Source organism: Papilio machaon, chromosome 1 (genome assembly GCF_912999745.1).
Source record: "Papilio machaon chromosome 1, ilPapMach1.1, whole genome shotgun sequence".
In the NCBI taxonomy this organism is placed as follows: domain Eukaryota; kingdom Metazoa; phylum Arthropoda; class Insecta; order Lepidoptera; family Papilionidae; genus Papilio; species Papilio machaon.
Window position 1 is genome coordinate 9,994,395 of NC_059986.1, and position 21,016 is coordinate 10,015,410.

The window sequence follows — 21,016 nt, forward strand, 5'->3', positions numbered from 1 at the left end:
TATAGAGATGCTTTGAAAACTAATTAATTAATATTTTATTATATGATACAATATATTTGTAAAATTTTCTATAATGCATCATACTTATGGTTTTTTTAGTATATAGATGGCAACATTCTATATAAAATAATTAATATGTGCAAACATTTAACATGGCAACACTATGTACCATAGGCTAATGAATACAAGTCGAAAATCTTAATTATTTATCCACGACATTATTTGTGAATTATTTACATGACATATTGGATTTTATTTTTTGTATTTATTTTAGTATATAATGTATGTTATTATCACATGCACATTAAGTGCATTGTTTAACTTTCCAAATATTTCCAAATTATAGTTATGTACATTTTGTTCTAAGAATATATAGATGTTTTATTTATTTAGCTTTAGGCTCTCGTAGATTAAGGGCATGTGATCATTTAATTAAATAAAATATTTTGTCAAAACGATATAAATTAATAAATGTAGTTTTGATTTTAACATTTGAAAATACATACAAATAAATAACAAGATAACAAAAAATAACAATCTAAACATTCGCATTTATAATATTAGTAAGATAATTATGATTGAAACGACAATATCAAAACAATTTATCTTTATTATTTTTGTTTATTATAATGTATTGAAGCAGCATACAGCAGTACACTAACGTACGGCGAAGGCGTGGTTTGAACATATTTAAACAATTACAGCTTAACAACCGAAGTGCGTTTGCATTGCAAATTATTGCGTCAGAAAACTTAAATAAACTTTTTTTTGTAATGTGGCAACATTCAAAACGTATACACTAGCGCCACTGTTTAAAACTCAAAAGAGAAACTTAGAAATCTAAGCAAATTAATGTTTACAATAAAACAAATTAATTAAGTTCTTAATTTTATAATAATCTGAGATACGCAGTACTTAATATACGGAAAACAAAACATTTTACAGCAAATCAACAAATCAAAACGTGTTTTAACTCAACTAAAACTACACGTTTACAAGCTGGTTTTATTTTGTGCCCACTATTTTTAGAATATATTACCAAAATCTGCAAAAATAATTACAAAAATGGTAAATAAAATTAAAAATATTATGACTGTTTTTAATATTCGGTTTTATAAATTAATATAAAATACGAAAATACTTGACAAAGTGCAAATTAAATTAAATTTACTGTAAAGATAAAAGTTATTTGTGTAGTCGCGTGTAAATAGTCTCGTATTAATCTCAAGAAATAAACATTATTATACATTCGTCCCTCGAAAGAAGTAGTGTCATATTTTTATACATTTTTTACGATATACGATATTTCTTCTGCTGTAACCTAAATATAGTTTTTCTTATTAATAAATACACCTTTGTTTCATAACGGATATCTTACATAAAAAATAAGTTTTGTGCTTGATTTCAATGATTTACTTCTACTAAAAATATTTCTTCAACCTATTCGTTAAACGGCTAGGTTGTATTACAGTAAAATATATAACGATATATGTGAAGTCTTTCGGGGAACGTTTAAACAAATAATTATCAATAATGAGTACAAGAACAGCTAATGAGGTAAAGTAGTACAACTAAATATAAAAAGAAAACACTAATACGGAACTTCCAAAGTCCATAAGGTAACTAAATGTAGTTTATACATAATAAAAAGAGCATAATCATTTATAATCGACTTAAAGTCCTAATTATTATATCCACTGGTATATATTTAAGTACTCTCAACAATACTGCAATGGGCACGGAGCTACGTCGAACAGTTTTTACAGACAATCAATTCAGCAATAATTATAATATGAAAATATTAGATCTCTTCCGTCGTGTCGTGTGTTTCTTGAGAAATATTTATTCCGAAAGACCTTTCTGATTTCTTATAATAGCCTCTAACCATTCGTCGACGTAACTCGTGCATGCATGCATTATATTCAACTTGTAGCATGCAAAAGTGTATTTGAAAAAATATATGGCTATTTACTTAAACATATTTTTCTGGTAACTGACTATTGTAAAGTGTAGCGTGCAACGACACCTATAGTCGCTTCAATATCGCTGAATATTTTAAACTAAATAAAACAACCCACAACAAAATCGCGGATTAAGCACACCGTTCTCTAAACAATTAAAACTTATTTATATACAGTCAAAAATAATTACTCACTATGGCAACACTGTTAACTGTCAACAAGGTTATGCATTCGCAAACCGATCCGACTCAATTAGTCAAATCTCACTAACACACTAAACGAAATTAAAATCAATCAACCCGTAGCACTTAAAACCGAGCTAAAATATTATCTCTCGTCTTCTCGCATCCGCACACTCCGAGCGCCAGGCGGCAACTGTTACGTTTGACAGCCGGCAACTGTCACATTTGACAGCCGGCAAGGCGCGGTGTGGCCACTCAATAAATTCCAAAACGTACCATTATTCTCATATAAAAGATTAAATGCTTCCTATTGATCTAATTTCTTAAATAACGTGATTTCTAATCGGGAAGTAAATATTTTTGTGACTCGCTTACGATGTATTCTTACCACATACTAAATAACTATAACATTGTACTCTAAAAAATATGTATAAGTATCGAAGGCTAATATGAGATTGTGATCACAGTAATCGTTATTTAAGTAACGAGCCCACATCATTACTATAAAATCAACTTTCTCGCTTTCTAGTACAAGGTTCATCTGACCGCGGAACAATCGGCTTAACAAACTACCCACATTATATTTACACAACTTCCAAGGCAACATCAAGGTATACTTTATTTATTGCTTTTGTTCATTATTATGTACTTTACATATCACCACAGTTTATATACAACGTAATATTATGCCATACGTATTGCGATATAACAATCTATTTGAACTTTCACGAGTTTCTTTCATTAAAACCGTAACCGAGACGAAAAATATCGTTCAGTCTCAAGGTGGTCGTAACAATATTAAAATACTCGCGCGGGTCGTTTGAATGACTATGTATGTTACTCAAACGGCACGAAATCGAATTGTGTAAATAGTATTAGTACGTTTTAAGCTCTGTATTTTGTTCGTATACAAGATATTTTGACTTATATTAGAGTGCTTCCGATACAAGAGGTCATGTTACCCGCTACGGTCGTGACACAGTCTAACGTCCCGCTATCGAGTGCGTACTCTATACAAATAATATTAAACACGTGTCTACGGGCAGCACTAACGTTCACCTAATGACTTGCATAATATTTACCTACAATATACTCTATATAGTATATATAAATGCAATCTGCAAAATGCATAAAACAACAGTTATTATATCTATAAATTGTATAAAATATTAAATAAAATCTATTGAAGTGAGGTAGATGGATGGAATTTCACAATTTGTGTGGATTTATTTTATTAATAACGTCGCCGCATCGGCCCGAATGCTGAGGTAGTTGGATGGAATTACTATGTAACAGGTCCTACTTTGTGACCGGGACCTTTACATAAACGATACAAAATCACTACTCGCTAACAATATCTACTAAGTGTGACCGGCGCGGGGTCGCGGGGCCGTGGGGCCGTGGGGCCGAGGGGCCGTGGGGCCGAGGGGCCGCGGGGCCGTGGGGCGTGGCGCGCGGTATCACAAGGGACAAACGCAATCTCCAATCTCGCTACGACGCAAACCTGTCTCTCTGGAGCAGGCAAACCTTTCCTCTTACAATATTTTTGCAGTCAACGTTAGACCTACACTAAGTCTTCTGTACTAAGGTTCATACTTTAAATCGTTTTCTCAGACGTCTAATTTGCACTTACAGGTATCTGCAATATTACAAACGTTTTAAATGCACAACATTCTATCTGCACAGTCTGGGGACTCGTATGGCCGAACAGCGACCGGTACAGGATCGAAACGTTATAATTCTATATTTAATATACATAACATGGTTAATGGCACCAAGGACATTCCACGGGTCAACAACGAAACCATTAAAACGAATCAGCTAATGACATAACAACACTCGAGCACCGCGCGTGGACTGTCATCTAAATATTGTCCTACAACTGTATAGCGCTCTCTTTCTACTTGTCGGCGGTCGACTCGCCATTTCATGAAGAGGGGGCTTTGTTCTCGTCCTCCGAGTAGTCCCCCTCCTCCTGGCCGCTGGCCTCGTGCTCCCTCTCCGAGCTGTTCACTCTGTTCCTCTCCTCTTCATTGTAGCTTTTGCTATAATAATCCTTGCTCATCTCCTTCTCCACCTCCTGCTTATCGGCGTCGACGTCGCTGATGCTGTCGTTCCGCTGGCGCTCCTTGCCGAGGTCGAGGGGCTCGTCGACGTCGCGCATGATGTCCGGCTTGCTCATGTGCTCGGTGTACTGGCGCTGCATCTGCTTGAGGAAGCGCTGGTGGGCGAGCGTGGTGGGCGGCGGCGGCAGCGAGCCCATCTGCGGCGAGGGCTCGTCGTACGTCTTCCTCTCCATGTGCATCGCGTTCATCTGAGCCAGTTTCGCTGCGTTCATTCCTGGAATAGACGTGAGCGTAATTATTTTCTTTAGGAGAGAGGACAAGTTTGAGTTTGGTCTTGATATCCATAAAATAATTGTATCTCACCAAACACGTTCTCGCCGATGTACTGCAGGTAGGTGTCGAGTATGGCGGAGCCGCCGCCGAAGCCGGGCGGGTAGTCGTCGTGCTTGAGGCCGGCCATGCCGTGCGGCAAGCTCTCCACCGCCTTGGCCGTCACCGCGCGCACCGCCGGCACCTTCGTTATCGTCGTGTTGGTCAGGTTGTTGATGTCTGTCGACAATCATAAGGTTTTTTTGTTAAAGTTCCAAGTATTCAGCGGCATTCACCGTTCATCAATTTAGTAGCATTAAATATAACAAAGTGAGTGATGTACTTACGCGGCGGCGAGCCGGTCATGGTGTCCTGGTAGCGCGACTGGCTGAGCTCGTCAGGCTCGTCGCCGCCGCACAGCGAGCTGGTCTCCGAGGCGGCCGACTTGGCGTCCAGCTTGATATCGGAGCGGCGCGGGCCAGTCGGCGACGCGCGCGCCCTCAGTTGCTCCGGCGACACCTTTACGCCCGCTTTCGCTAGCAACCTGTAGCAAGTACACATACATGTTCACTATCCCATGTGAAGAATCAAAATTTGATCTATGCCTAAAACTCTTTATAATACGATCTTTTCTTCCATCTTATAAATACGAGCATTTTACTATGGTTTAATGGTTTTAAAAGTTTACTCACTGGCTGGCGAGCTCGGGATCGAAGCGGGTGGGCATCTGCAGCACGGGCAGGTCCTTGGTGGAGATGCCGCGGTGCTGCCGCGACATGTGTGAATGCAGCGAGTTGCGCGACTTGGCCACCGTGCCACACAGCACGCATCTATCAACAACACACATTCATTAAAATACAAAACACCATGTTACACAACCTGATGCTGTGATATTTTGATGTTGCCAGAGTAAAGATTTTTGGTCTAGTGGAGTTTTTTAATGTATTATTTATGGTATATGTACCTATAGCCAGGGCAGACGGTGTGTTTGTCTTCTAGATGTGTGCGCAGCGTGTGGGCGGAGCGGTAGATCTTGCCGCACTTGGGGCAGGGGCGGGGGTCGGTCGCGCGCACACGCAGCAAGTCCTGAGTCCGTCTGCAGCCACCTGTACAACAAAACACTTAGTTTTAACGTAGAACTAGGGCGTGTTTTATATGTATTTAGAGGAGTTCTTACCTTAAAATATGGTTTTAGAATAAAGTGTTAGTTTGATTAATAAATAGTGTTTTGTGAGATTTAATAATTAAAAAAAAAAACAAATTCTACTTCGTAGTTTTATTGTTTACGTGTTTATATAAGCAGACATTTTCTTTTCGGGTAAAAATTAAATAATTACGTATATACCGTATCACTAATACAAATCGCAACTAGAATCGTTTACTCACATTGAACATTTGGTTATTGAGATGCCTAAATTTACAAATGTTTTACACTTAAAAATATCCATATTTATCATTATTAAGATATACGACTTTGCCTCTCAGGCCTCAGGAACAATTTCATCTACTCGCTAAATTTTTACCAATATTTTTTCGCCGTGGAGATCAATGGCAACGCTTTCTATCGCATATATTTTTGAAAGGCATCTTCACGGTGACAGACTTTCCCGCCACTTCAGTCTTGTTTGACATTTAGAACTTTTCAACACCTCCATTAATATCAACAGGTGTTGCCATACAAATTAATATGGATTTCAATTTGTGCTTAAATATGACTACGCGACACCTGTTTTTAATACAGCCTGCAGTCATCTAAACGAGATATTCTTTAATATTGAATATCTTGATTTTTGCGTTAAATACCTACATAACTAAATTAAAAAGTAAAAAAAAAAGTTCTATATTACTTAAATGCTAATATTTGGAAGCGCTATTAATAGTAGTACACAATATTTATAATCTTAGTTAAAATTCCCTTCATTCGAATAAAAAAATATATGCGATGGAAACCTGCTTTTTATATACAAGTTTTAAATAATCCATCGGGTTTCATTCCCTTACAATGACTAGATATGTTTTTACATTGTGCACTTTTGTTTACAGGCCAACAAACCAACACTTTACAAAAAATAATCACTCTATAAATGGAAGTAAATGTACGCTTAACTATTGCATTTAAAGGCATTCCAGTTTTTAATCTATGTAGTATTGTCTTATCTATGGTCGAAAATATAAGGGCTAGTACAGACCAGGTGGCGGTATGATTGTCATTATAGGAACTGTCTGTTTTCGAGTCTAAATCTACCTTGTATATTTTAAATTTTCTGTAGAGTAAGTATACAGTTGTGGTTTGTGTTTTGTGCGGAGACAAATGTAGGAAATAAAAATTAAATTGTTTAATACGTAAATGATGTTTACCACTAAATTCTACTCACTAAAGCAATAATGTACTTAGCCACTAAGTCTTAATTTATTTTGTCAATAAATCAAAAAAAGATATATGAATAATTAAATATAATTTAAAAGCAATCTTTCATATGTTATTGCATACCGCCCCTGACTTGAAATACTGAAGAGATTATATAAATGCCTCGGTTATATATAAATAATAATTATCCCACTTTATAAAACATATTCGTCGAGGTCATATTTTGAGTAAAATTAAATTTGGAATGAAGAAAAGTATAATACAGTAGTTGTTGAAGCAACGATGGAAGTTACAGACGCATTCAGGAAGTCGTGGAATGGTCACACCTTTAGTTGCCTATCGTAACCTACCAATGGCACCAGACATCACAAGTTATATGTGCTTAACGAACTAGAGCTAAAATACACTGGAACAACTGCCGGCTCGCAATCACAATATGACGCGAACTATAAATGTATTAATGTATTCATCATTTCACGTAAGTTTTATAAAAATATATATTTGCTAAAATTACTAAGACTTCATTTTATTTCGGTAGGAGCGTTACATGGAGGAATGTCCAGTCGCCGGCGCCCCGCTACACCGCAAATAATATCTCTCGAGTGACGCGCCGGCGACCGTACGCTAGACAACTTTACAAACGTACTAAACCTGGCCTATTATCGATAAAGCCGCCGAACTGCCGCAGTGTATTTATCGCCGTACTTACGATATCAGTCTATACTACTACAAAAATAATTTTCAGTCGATTTATCCTACCGCCCTATATATCAACCTGCAAACATTATTACAGAATGTGCGCGGGGAGATCATGATACATGTGAAGTCGGCGAGTGACGGGCGGTCGCGAGGGAGCTCAGTTGGCCCAGCCGCAGCTCCACTTGAGGGTTTTCATGCGCTCCCACTGGCGGCGGTGCTTTATCCTCATGTGGTTGCGGACCGAGTTGGGATGGGCGAAGTAGCGCGCGCAGTCGGCCACGGGGCAGACGGGGCTGTCGCGCGGGTAGTGGGCGGCGAGGTGGCGGCGCGCGTGCGCCGGGCTGGCCAGCGGCGCCGCGCACAGCGGGCACTGCAGGCCCCCCCGCACTCCCCCACCTACCGCCGGCTTTGCCAACGCGTCCCGCGCCCCGGCATCTGCAATGCCGACACCCTGGGTCAGTAATCACGGACGAGCGTTGGCAAACCCGGCGCTGAGCTCACATCGACAGTACTGCTCTAAAAATATCCCGGCCGCAGTGCAATCGACACCCTAGCGGCGCACCGGTCGAGGTACGGCACAAGACGACGAACATAAGGGGCTCCGCTTTCGCACATATTTTTATACGTATTTTAAAGTACATCTCCAGAAAACACGCGCACGTATCGTCGCTTATTGAATCTCGCCGTATCGTTACACTAAATATCAACGTCAGGACAGAACATATGTGAACCCCGCATAACGTATAGTTACGTGGGCACCGCGTGTGATCGGGGACTACCGTATCGCGAGCAAAATATATAATTTTGGTGAGCACGTGACGCATTTGGCAGGTCACCACCAGTTGCCGAGCGGCGCGGCGGGCGCGGGGGGCGCGGGGTGCGCAGGGGGCGGGGCGGGCGCGATGCTCGCGAGGGGCCGCTCGGCGTCTCGCCTCTAGGAGTTCTGACGCTGTCGGATGCCGTGCGCCTGCAGCTGGTGGTTGATGAGGTAATGCTTCGTTTTGCAGCGCTTGCCGCAGTGCTGGCACGGGAACCACTGGTCGCGGTCGGTCTGCGAGTGGACGTTGAGCATGTGCTGGCGGAGATTCGACGTGGAGGAGTAGACGCGGCCGCAGAGCGGACACTGCGGCCGGTAGCCCATCGCCGCCCCGCCCGCCAGAGCCGCCCCTGTAACACAGAGGCGGCGGTTAGGAACAAAAGTTATGGGCTAACAGTACGGTACGGCGATAGGCTCACCCCTGGCGCGTTACCGAGCTCTGAACTTTCAGGGGTGGCGAATATTTCAACCGATATTAATGTCGGTCTCGATGGATCGAGGCGATCGAGAGGTCGTCCGCCTTTATGACTTGGTTTTTGTCGAAAATTGAGTGGCTTCTGCGAGTATTATGACGGCGTTGGGCTACACGTGAACGCTGCGTGTCCCCAAATACTTATTACTTCAACGTATGAAAAGCGATGGATTCACAAACCATAATGCTTTATCACAAATCCAGCGACCGCGTCTACAGTGCGAACTTTGGAATACCTGTATTGGACACAAATATCAAATCGACTTAAAATATATGTCCGGTTAGAGAAGTATGAAGGTGGGTTTATAGGAAGTAGTTGTGTGGGGGCGGTGGGGGCGGTGGGAACGGTGGGAGCGGCGGTGGGGGGACGCAGTGCCGATGGCGCAGACGGTGCGCGGCGTTGGCGTGTATCTGCATGTACTGTCGGGTGCGGAAGCGGCGGGAGCAGCCGGGCGCGGGGCAGAGGTGGGCGCCGGGCGCCGCGTGCACGTTGCGGAGATGCTGCTTCAGGTTGCTGGCGCTGCTGTAGCGCTTGCCGCAGGCCGGGCACGCGGGCCGCCCGCCTGCGCACACCACAGCCTCAGTGCGCCGACCCGCCATATTTAACGCATTTAGTACACGCTGAGTACTTTTATTGTCTATTTTCCGAACTTTACTCTCCATAGCTGATTAAAATTTGGATAAAAGCACTCGATGCACTCATAATAACTTTACGGAAATTGCTAATTCGTCGGCATGGTGAGACGTTTCTAATTTATTATACTATCAATAATAGAGTGATTCATAAATTCGAGTTTATAATATGCAGATTGGGATGATTGATGTATATCACAAACCATATATATAGGTCTTCGATATCTAGTATAATTAAGATGGAATGTTCTAGAGTGTGTCGTGACGTAACTTCCATGGTTGCTGGTGCCCTGGTCTGATACTTTCAGTCGCGAGATGAACGTGTATCAAGTTAAATAAAACACACATTACGCAGTGTTAGATTTGTTACTGGCTAGTGTTAGTTCGTGTGACAATTTAAGCGCGAACGATAAATGTACAATTAATGATGCAGTCGATGTAATTTGTAACATTAAGGTCGTTAACAATATTATCTATTAATATCGCACTGTTTAATTGTTTAACAAATTTTTCTTAGTTTTTAATTACCCACACCTCATTTTCAACGTAAAGTTAGTAAATTGTTAGTAAGATTAAGTTTGTACTCACCGAAATTGTCCGGCATTCCCGATGGTCCAGGCAGGCCGGCAAATCCTGCAAATATACATTTATTTAATTTTAACTTTGTACGTAAGTATGTAAGAAATATATATGAAATATATTAAGTGTATATTAGAATATAGTTCTACTGTATCTGTGCTACTGTACTGTTCTAGTGTATCTGTGCTCTTCTTTAGAAGACACAAGTTGTAAGTTGGTACCTTGCAAGTTGAGCAGTCCGGGGAAGTTGTGAGGGAGGGCGCCGTTGGTGTGTGCGAGCGCGGCGGGGTCGTCGTAGTCGATGGGCTCCTGCTTAGCGCGTGGTTCGCCTTCAGTGTCGCTTGCGCCCGCGTCCGACGACGACTCCTCCCCTTCACCTTCCCCCTCGCCGGAACCGGACTACAAAAATTACACCATTCGATCGAAAACGGATCTAAAATGAAGTTTTTGAAGTAGGAAATTACCAAACTCTATGTCAACGATCAAGTAGCAAATCATTCTTTTCTAGATATTCGTAAGGATCAATTACAAGACTACAAACTAAATTTACATATCGTATAGGGAAAAACACCAATCTAAAACCTCAGTTTTAAGAATCAGTCGATCGGTTTAGTGTTACTCTGCAGTTTGTTGAGCAATGAGTGGTAGTAGACCGGCACTCACCAGGTTGTTACTGAGCGCGGAGAGGTGCGGAGCTGGTGGGGCGTGCGCGTCGAGCGCGTGCCCGAACAGCGCGAGCTCGTGCCCGTTGGCAAGCGCCTCGGGGCTCGCCTGAGCCAGCAGCTGCTCCGTCCTACACCCGTAAGCCGTACGTCTTGTTAGTAAACAACCGAACAAACAAACAACAATAGCATAGAAAAGCAAATAATGTAAGACGAAATTAATGTTCAAACTATTTTTTACTACGAGTAATCCGCGATGTGACAAATAAGTGTTGAATATACAAATAATGTTTTAATTTAATTCAATTCTACTACTTTAAATGACGGAAAGTCCAAAATATGTTATTAACCTAGAAACATTTGTATTATTTACGTAATAGAAAACACATTTGTAGTAAATTGCTTATGATGAGTAATTTGCATGTTTAAATATTTTAAATTATCAATTTACCTAACACTTAACACCTCATGGAAAAAAATATAATGATCATATAAGATGTATAATTATGTTTGTTCTTTATATGTGTATATTATTTAATTATGTTTTCTTGTTTAATTCTTTGAGTAAGAAACGTCCCAAAATGTATATTCAAAAAGAAGTTATGAATTTATAATATATTTCGCTTGAAATAGAAATTGGAATAGATTCCAATGTACATTTAATGCACCGGGGATTCTGTGGAAGATGAGACGTGTTACATAAAACAAATCGATTATGTGCGCATGACGTGCTCGCGGACATGACGAAAATGCAATGAAATTTTACGACGCGAGATCGCACGAACGAGGATGAATTTTGCATATTTTAAGAGCTCTGGCGATCTCGTGACGTCACATCTCGCGGAACATCCGCAAATACGAGTACCTACATCTATGACAATCTACAAAAGGTGTTACAACCGGAATCGATATTCGAACCTTCTGGAACCATTTATGCCTGTTATGTAGTAAACTAACGTTTTCCTTAAAAAAAAGTTCATGAAAACTTATGGAAAATGAGTCCAAGTAATATTGATACTGCGTGAAATATTCGCAATTCCCCTAACAAACAAAATCAAATCAATCACAAATGCGTTTGATATCGAATAAAGTAGATTTTTGTGAAGATAATTGTAAGGCAGTGACCCGTCTATCAAGCGGTCACAAGTCAGTTCAGGGCCGCGCCGGACAAATTCACGAGTCGGTGTGCTAAATTAAATAGTCGAAGCTGTTTAGAGAATCGATCGCATTGCAAATGACGTTTGGTACGCACCTGGTTTTCATCTGCGCCTGGTACAGGTCGGAGGATCGCGCCCTTTTCGGTGGAGGCGTGCTGGCAGCTCCCTCCTCCGCGCGACGAGACCTCCGGCCCTCTCTTCCCTCCCGCCCTTCACGGCCCTCTCGTCCCTCGCGACCCTCGCGAATATCCCGTCCCTCGCGTGACGCACTGCCCTCCGTCCACGATGAAGCGGACTGCTGAAGTATTGCGATAATTATAACGATTGCATTGATTTCTTATATTACCAGTAGATATACTAGAAGTAATTTAGCCCAATATATGTTGTGACGATATACATAGATGACGTAAATAATGTCATATTATAAGAATCTCATAGTAACAAAATACTCAAGCAATGCATCAAAATCATTGCTCAATCAAGTAAACTTCGTAATGTACAGTCACTACGTATATTCCCAGAATTACTTGCTCAGTTCACCTTCAAGTTGTAATAATGGTATAACAGAGAGAAAGTATATTTTACGCGGACTCATGACTCACTGATAGGTGAAATTCTTTTATATTATATAGATCGTTTACGCATTGGAGGTCGAAGCGCTGGTCAGTGTGACGTCACACGTAATCCTTATATGGTTTTAATTGGATTGTCTAATTCGTATAGACAGTTACAATAGCCGATTGTTTGGAAAGATCTATTCTAGTGAACTCTATTGCCATTTTGATTCAAACGTATTAATGGTACTTGAGAATTTTGCCAGCGTCGGATTTTTGTGTAAAAAATATGACAGATGTCAAATTTAAACTGCGTTTTTGTTGTTTCATTGCAACCTTTTATAATCTCGTAAATTAATGCTGCGTCATGCGATTACAAATAGAAGTAAACATTCAGGGATTAAGATTTTCAATTGTACTTTGGATTTATAAGAGATAAAGCACCGCCATGTCACCGCGAGTAGATCTAATCCCGTTTGGGAATGCATCGCGTTCACTTAAAATAGATCCTATAATTATGGCATCCTCTTACGGCTCTAGCGACGATTTTTTTTAAAGAAATTGTGATTCACGAAAATAAAAATGTCAATGACACCGATTTGGTCACTTGCGGAGGTGGCGCCATCTGTGCCATGCCTCCTTACAAGTCAACCCAAGTGAAGGTACAGTTTATGTGTCGACTCCGGGATTAGAGTTATTTGACGTCTGAGAAAGGATTATTTTACATTTATATTTCAAAATTATGGAAGAAAGAAGTTGACATTTAAGATGATATCACTGTAACTTTTTAGCTACATTAAATAAAGGCAATGATCACGGAGATTAGACACACGGCGTAAAATAAACTTGTAAAAAGGTGTCTATCTCGCCAGGCGAGTCGGTGACACTTAACGAGTTACTTAAGTACTTAAGGGTATAGAAATCCTTAAACATACAGATTTGTGAAGGTAACTATTGATGCTACGTATAGAAATATACAATGTGACTTACCGGTGAGGGCTTCTGGTCGAGTGTGGGCAGTGGTGCAGGGGGCGGTACATCGGTGAGGCCGCGTACCTGAAGCAACTGTGCCGCACGCAGGAACTCTTTCAGTTGCTCCTGCCCGATATGTACCTCGCCCTGGTACATGAACCTATAAAAACATATATTAATCCAAGCTCTATCCTTATAGAATATCCTACTTATAAGGTCCAACATCCAGCGATATAGAAGCATACATACCTTAAGGAATGCACAGCATTTTAAAGAAATCTAGCATAGTTTAGAAGACCAGGGTACTTTGGAGTTTTATCTTTATTAATGTGCCCACTAAGACTAAAAAGGCCGATGTTAGTCTGCTAATGTTGATATTTGTATTTCATAGGCAAATTAATATTCGATTATTACCTAAGTAAGCTCTCCATGTCTTTGTCGTGTACGTCCCGCAGGATGACAATGGGATGTTGGCAGGGGTTGGCTTTCAGTAGCCGCCGGAAGTACGGACTGCACGCTGACAGTACCACCTGAGTGTTAAATGTATACGCAATAAGTCTCTAAGATTCGTGTAATGACATCATCGAACAATGTCCCAAATTATGGCAAAATCAATGATCGTGAAATATTAGAATATTCGTCTACGCATAAATTAGACATTATAAAGATACCTTGGCGCAACTTTCATTCTAGATGATTCACATGTCATCAACATTAATAAGTATACATTTTTTTGAGGGCGCGTATTATTTCTCGACGCATCTTATCTATGAACGTCGGTATATTCCTCGTTTAGATAAATCCTGTATTACCGGTAATCAAAACAACGAGCGATTCGATAATTATTCAAGTTTCTCTATGAATATTATCGGCAACACATTCCAAACTCGGGTACAGCGATTTCGGAACTAAATTACGCCAATTTGTTAACGTACGCCCATTACGTACGGAACGCCATCGCACACGTGTGTAGTTCACGGCGATTTACTATTCGCGCTCATTACTCTTTCAAAACTTTCGCCCCTTAAATTGATATTATTACATTTTTATATAAATGTTAATTTACGTAAAATGAACCTTTTTTTCATTCTCATAGTATGTATTACAAAGGACAGTAGCATCTGCCACTTGTGACGAGTTTGTTCATCAGCGGGAGACTATATCATCAAGTGACCTGTTCGCTCGTTCACTAATATATGTTCTAATTTTTGCTAAGACAGTGGATTCAATTCAGAGCGGCCTCACCTTGTGTGCGGAGAATGTGGCGCCGGCACAGGCGAGCGTGACGTCGACAAAGTCCTCCTCGTCCCGCAGCCGGCGGAAGGAGGAGACCATGGCGGAGTGGAAATCGTTCCAGCGCAGCGAGTACTGCTGCTCGGCCGCGGCGCCGCCTGCGCACACACGGTCACCGGCGCTGTAATATGCGACACTCGCTGCGCCACAACGTGTACCAACATTTAGAATAATCGCAAGTAATGGCGGCACTATAATAGCCAATAATTGAACCTCTATAGTGCCTTTACATATTTAACGTGGTAACGTAACGATTCACTGAAGAAAAAGCCATACAAAAACATATTATTAGCACTCTCTGTGATTATAATTTTTTTATGTATTTAGTTATATTATATACTTTTAATGAGTCAGCTAGTTACTGCTTGTTCACAATTCTGCCAGTATGAGATACAAAATTTCCAAGTGAATTTTCGAAGCATATCAAATAATATACATGTATAATAAAGTTTAAAAATTAAATAAGTATTCATAACGTAAATCACAAACAAATCAAATCGTAGGCTTTCAATTTGTTCCAAATTTGCATATGCACATTAACCTAAAATAAATAAGCATATTTATATTTTTTCTAACACATAAGAAAGTTGCTATTTGCCGGTTTTGTGGGTTAGTTTGGCGGTAACAATTTTTGTTTCGTTTAATTTCCGCTTTTATCCTGATTAACATTTTTATTGAATCTGAGCATTTTAAAAACTTTTACACGATGTTATTTTAGTGCTTGTTTTACATTATGCCAGTAGAGTAGAAAAGTAGTGCTCGAATCAGCGCTTGCATACTACTAGCATAATGTAAACACTAAATGGCGCCAGTGATCCAACAGCAAACCAGGCATTAATATAACAGACTGATTAAACGCGTATAAAAGTGATGGAAAAATAAAATCGCAAGTGCAAATTACGCGCATTTCCGAACGCAGCCGGACTTCCGAACGAGCCTCGGACGAAATCGAAAGTGTTCCCGCCCGCCGCTTTGAGACGATACAAAATGGCGGGATCATTCCACAAACATGACAGCTCGTCATTCATCAAGTCAAGGTTGTCAATGGCTTTTTTAATCCTTTTGTATAAATCTGATTAATTTTTTCAAGAAAGATTTTGATAATAAATAACAAATAGTATTAAGAGTTGTGTTTTCTATTTGTTATTTTCATTTAGATGAGAAAAGGTGGAATAGTATGAAATTAGATTGTTTGGCAAAAAAATAACCCATTGACCGACGTATAAGTTTTAGTTTTTCAGCAAAATGGTACAAAATTACAAGGTAATAATACTCGCAATTATAATAACTGTCGACATTAAAGGCAAAGTTTAAATGAATTAAATAATATTTGCTATTGGACAAAAATATCAGGTAAATTTCGTAAGTTTATTGAGCAATTTCTCATTAAACATTTCACCAATACGAGTACTATTTAAACAAAATTCCAGACAGTTTATGCTCGTACTTAGATGTAGCAACGTATTTACAATGAAATGCAGACAAAAGGCATTAACGATCAGAACTCAGCGCGCGGTTTTGCGTCTATCTTGAATCCTGCTGCTTCTCCACTCGTCCCCGCGTCACTTCCCCGCTGCCCCTTACTCCTGCCCCCTGTGGGGTGACGCCGCACGCCACAGATTGACAAAAAGATACATCAATATTTGATTTATATTGTCTTTGCGCGTTGAATTGAAATGCACGTGTATTTATTAATTTAGTGTATTATTTAAAATAATTGTAGCATTTATTTTGTTGTAAATGTTTGTTTTGTGGAAATAAATATTTTCTTATAATTGCACGTTATTTATTTAATCCTATTTCCATATAAATTCTTGTTAGAAAAATTATACCATGAACGGCATAAGACGATTTAAACATTTAGTTATTTATCACTGCTGTGTTAATTAACGAAATGTATATTTGTGTATGTATAAATGTATATTTATGTATATACCTGAATGCTATTTAGAAGTAATTATTGTACAAATGCGCATGAGGAAAACTAAACAAAAATGTAATCAAGAACGGATACCGCCGACCACTGAGTTGTTTTGTTTTTAGTTTGAGCCATCGACGAAAATGGGCGGATACATTGAGCTTTTTACTTATATGCGCTTAATTTACTGAGTTTTATTATCATTCACTTCTTAATGATTATTTCGAGAATAAAGTTTATTGAATATTTTGTTTTATATATGTTTTTGATGATTATGTTTGTGTTAACCCGAAAAAAAAAACGTAGTTTGTTGCAAAAATATTTCCGATATTATTATTTTCATCTGATATAACATTTTAAGGTGTGAAATATCATCAATATTGTTTTTGTGATGTTTTAAAATACGATTTTTGATGTAGTAAATAAACTGCAGCGTCTGTCATATTTGTTAAGCAGCTTAAAAACCGTAAAGTGGCTCTGTTAAGCAAAATTGAGATAAAAATGATTATTTTTACAAAGTACGTTCTTTCAAATAAGTTATTCTGTATCGAAGAATTGGAAAAAATTATCGCACTATATAAGATCGCAACCTCCGATCTCGTGTAAACGATAGCAACGTCGTTAAACAAGTACCGTGCTCACACCCGCGATCCTGCGGGATGATCCCGGGGTGGCGCGGCCAGGACGAGGGGGTTGGGTGTGGGGGGTGAATATCAACGAACTCATGTACCGTACGAGTGACGGGTGGACGCGTACGCTCGTCATACATTTTGTTGGTAAACAATTGCGTGTGTAATGTATAAAAAATATTTTCACAATCCATGGGGAGATCAAGAATTTTGATTACACTTAAGTTACGTTTGGATACCTAAGTTATACCCAATTAATGCTTTGTTCTTATCTTAAATCATTTTAGTTTAATTAAAAATGATCTAGGCTAGCAATAATTCTGTTAGGAAAAAACATAAGCTAAAATAGATTGCCTAAAATTATTTAAAAAAATTATATTTCTGTGTTTAACATTTTTGATATGACACCTTCAGATTTTTCGGCTTAAGAGTCAATTATCAAAAACAATTTTCCATTTAAAAGACGAAACTCATTTAAGAAAATCAAATAAGATTACCTTTGATTCAGATATCTGTCTATCCCAATTAGATTAAGAGATTTAAGTTTCAGCTTGAATAGTTATTGTGCATTTGCAAGGGACATTTTATACCATATTTAATTATTTTTGTGTATAATTTTATTTTTAATTTTTGTTTTTGACTTTATAAACTAAATAATAATCTACAATTTTAATTGTTTGTGAGGTAATTAACATTTGTTCGTTAACTTAAATAGTGAGCGCTTTAACGTAATATACAATTCTGTAGATTTTTACGAAGTGTCGCAAAGATTGTATGGTAAAATATCCAACTTTTTCGCTGGTAAATGATAAAATCAAGTAATGTAACTTTTCAATAATACTATTTAAACTTGTCAATGTATACTACAAGTTTACGATTTATACAAAATAAAAGTATGGAGAAAAAATAGGCGCATAAGTTGCATTTGATATCTCACAAGTTAGATAAAAGATTGCTTCTTAATCTTATCTAATATCTTAGTTTATATTAAAATATATATATACAATAGTAAATAGTTACTGACCGGTCTCGGTCGCCATGGCCGGTAGTTCTGAGGGCGGCACGGCGCTGCCTGGGCGTTCTCGGCTAGCCGACACTCGCGCGCATCACACGCTGCGCCCTGCGCCCAACGCGCCCAAACGCTCACTGCGCCCACGCGCCCAACTTGCCTCTATCGTTGCCTAGACGGCTTTTATTTATCTCCTCCGCTTGGGGTTATCACTTTTGTTTTATCTTTTGAATTTGTTTTTAAAGAGCATGTAGAAGTTTGTTTTGATATCCTGAAAAGATTTCCCCTCGTTAGTTTTATATGGTGTGATAATTTGGGAATTTTTAATTCATGTTCAATTGCGATTTTTCTTCCTTCGAAGGGTGAAAAGCGTCGTTTCCAGCGGTTAATGTTAATTCACTTATTCTTAAAAGGCATTACGACTTCTTCAATGAAAGTTTTTATTCCTTACTATTATTTATTTAAAATTTTGACTGTCTCTCCTTACTATAATAATCAGGGTAATTGTTATAACAACGTTCTTTAAATTATTTAATAATAGTTTTAATATTATAAAGTTTTTAAAATTAAAGATTTCAGATGCAGAGTTTAAAAACATTACGATGTATGAAGAAAATCAACATAAAACGTCATTGAAATTTATTAAACTTTCCATAAAAAAATATTGAAGTAAATATAACTAAAATAAAAATAACCGATTCCCAATTTACTCACGTGCGATTCAAATTACATTTAAATTATGAAACACTGAATTGCATAACACACGAAAAATATATAATTTCCCAAAAATATATATACACTATTATGCGTCGTATCAAAGTGCAATTAAGATGATCGTTCAATTCAGAAGCAATTAATAAATAATTAAACCGATTCGGCAATGTGTAAGGTTAATTGTAATTGTCTAGAAAATCCGAGTGCGGTACTTGCATTGCCGTGACGCAACCGACAACAACTGACCAGCGACCAGTATGCACGCACTACAGCCAGTACACCGCAAATCATTCGCGACCGCGAGGGCAGTGGCGGCCACGGCGGCGGCGGGAGGGTTGATTCAGGGCCGGTGCAACGATCGATGGCGCGCCCTGCATCGCCACAACAAGGGAGGCGCGGGCAGATAGAAATCGATACGATGTCCATCACCGCCTGCACCCTCGCCCCCGCCCCGTCCGTCGCGCACCCCGCGCCGCCTGCCCTGCGCCTTGCACCCGGGAAATGCATTTTCCGCGACGACGCTTTTCACCCCAAAACTTAACGCATCCGCACAATTTAAAACTAACCCTGAGTTTAAATTCCCGTTACCGCTCTTGCATGTGTAATATTTTTCCAGTTTCGATAGTGTATGCACCGTATCGTAGTCCGCGAGGGTTTTGGATTGATGACGCGCGTACGTTCGAGTGCGCGTCACGCGGGCGACTGTCGCCCCGCCACTCGGCCGAGAATAAACAGCGGGGCGGGGGCGGGGGCAGCCGCGGGGCGCGGCAGTGCGGGGGCAAGCGGCGGGCGGCGGGGCGGTGCAGCCTGCACGCCCACCGGCCGCCCTGCCGCCGCCGCCGCGCACCACGCCGGCCACCTCCGCCGTCCGCGCTGGACACTTGAAGGAAAGCGCGCGAGTTGCCGAGAGTTGACGCGGATTGCCATTTATCTCACGTCAGCCGCAATATAACTCGCGTACGCATCACGAACTAGTGTGCCGTTGATTGTCGGACTTTACATAAAAACAAATTTTAAATTATAATAACTACTTTTTGATTTTTTTATCCTTAACACGTCTATTTCGCTCATCCATGATACATTTCTGTCTATGTTTTCGCGCACCGTAGTCTTCTTTTTAATTTATTAATTAACAATTTTGTGTTACGGCTGTGTAAAGTCATAGATATCAATATGATTTCGTTGTATATTGCATTTGTAATCCCTTGGTTTTGGGCGTGAACAGTTACTTAATGATTCCCATTTTATGTTTACAAAATTAAAACAATAAACTTAAATTGCATAAGAAAATTTAATACGAATAACAGACTGGGTAATAAATAATAACAGGTTAAATCAAATTCCCAGGTTATTTGTCACTATAAAAGGCATTTTGTTTTCCTCTTAGACTGAGATAAAATAGAAAAATTACAATTCTATACATAACATTTATACTATTATCTATTTAAAATAAACAGCGAAACATTTCGTTTGAATGTAAAATAAAATGCGCTTAAAATTATTTATGGAGAAAGACTCGGGGTCGATATAAACACTAAGCTTATACATTATTTTGCATTAAAACAACATTTCATGTCAATGTGGTCGTTTTACCATTCAGATAAGTTTTAAAATAAATAATTCAAAGTTGACACAACCTGCCTTATGTAGACAAACAGAAATACACAAAATAGAAAAATATTACGAAAGAAATTCGTCATAAAAACAATCAAACCCTTAAATTGAATGTGTTTGTGTATAGTTCACAGATAAAGGTTAGAGTCTAATAAAAATAAGAAATACTAGCAGTTGTCCAAGACTTTGTCCGAGCGCATTAAAAAAAATCTAGTAACAAATATAGCCTATGTAACTCAAGGGTAGTAACTGCACAGCAGTGAAAGCATTTTTCAAATCGGTCCAATAGTTTAGGAGCCTATTCAATGCAAACAAACAAATCCTTTCTCTTTATAATATTAGTATAGACAACACATATAACGTTCATAACAATGAAATCCGAATGATCTTAAATAAAAATTTTCTTGA

At 39.2% G+C, this 21,016-nt stretch overlaps 1 protein-coding gene across 5 annotated transcripts; it reads right to left on the reverse strand.

The window, feature by feature from the left end:
• Nucleotides 1-1,166: 1,166 nt before the first annotated feature.
• Nucleotides 1,167-19,702, reverse strand: LOC106719274 (protein abrupt). 5 transcript variants are annotated; one of them, XM_014513577.2, is made up of 14 exons: nt 19,561-19,702; nt 18,296-18,551; nt 14,677-14,822; nt 13,846-13,961; nt 13,450-13,591; nt 12,001-12,203; nt 10,750-10,885; nt 10,308-10,485; nt 10,096-10,140; nt 5,483-5,624; nt 5,211-5,348; nt 4,866-5,062; nt 4,573-4,758; nt 1,167-4,483 (listed from the first exon to the last, which is right to left on the reverse strand). In XM_014513577.2, the coding sequence occupies exons 2-14, from the start codon at nt 18,309-18,311 to the stop codon at nt 4,071-4,073; spliced, it is 2,058 nt and encodes a 685-aa protein (XP_014369063.2). In that variant the 5' UTR covers nt 18,312-18,551; nt 19,561-19,702; the 3' UTR covers nt 1,167-4,070. The 5 variants fall into 5 exon arrangements, with proteins under 5 accessions (XP_014369063.2, XP_045536028.1, XP_014369061.2 ...); XM_045680072.1 differs by having other exon boundaries at nt 10,750-10,879; nt 12,001-12,200; nt 14,677-14,864; XM_014513575.2 differs by having other exon boundaries at nt 12,001-12,200; nt 14,677-14,864.
• Nucleotides 19,703-21,016: the final 1,314 nt, after the last annotated feature.

What these genes read in the sequence shown, in the direction of transcription:
- LOC106719274 (XM_014513574.2), bottom strand. An exon ending in CCACATTCTCCGCACACAAG is followed by an intron (nt 13,962 to 14,676) that starts GTGAGGCCGCTC and finishes TTTAACACTCAG; the next exon opens with GTGGTACTGTCAGCGTGCAG. An exon ending in CGGACTGCTCAACTTGCAAG is followed by an intron (nt 10,141 to 10,307) that starts GTACCAACTTAC and finishes GTATATTTGCAG; the next exon opens with GATTTGCCGGCCTGCCTGGA.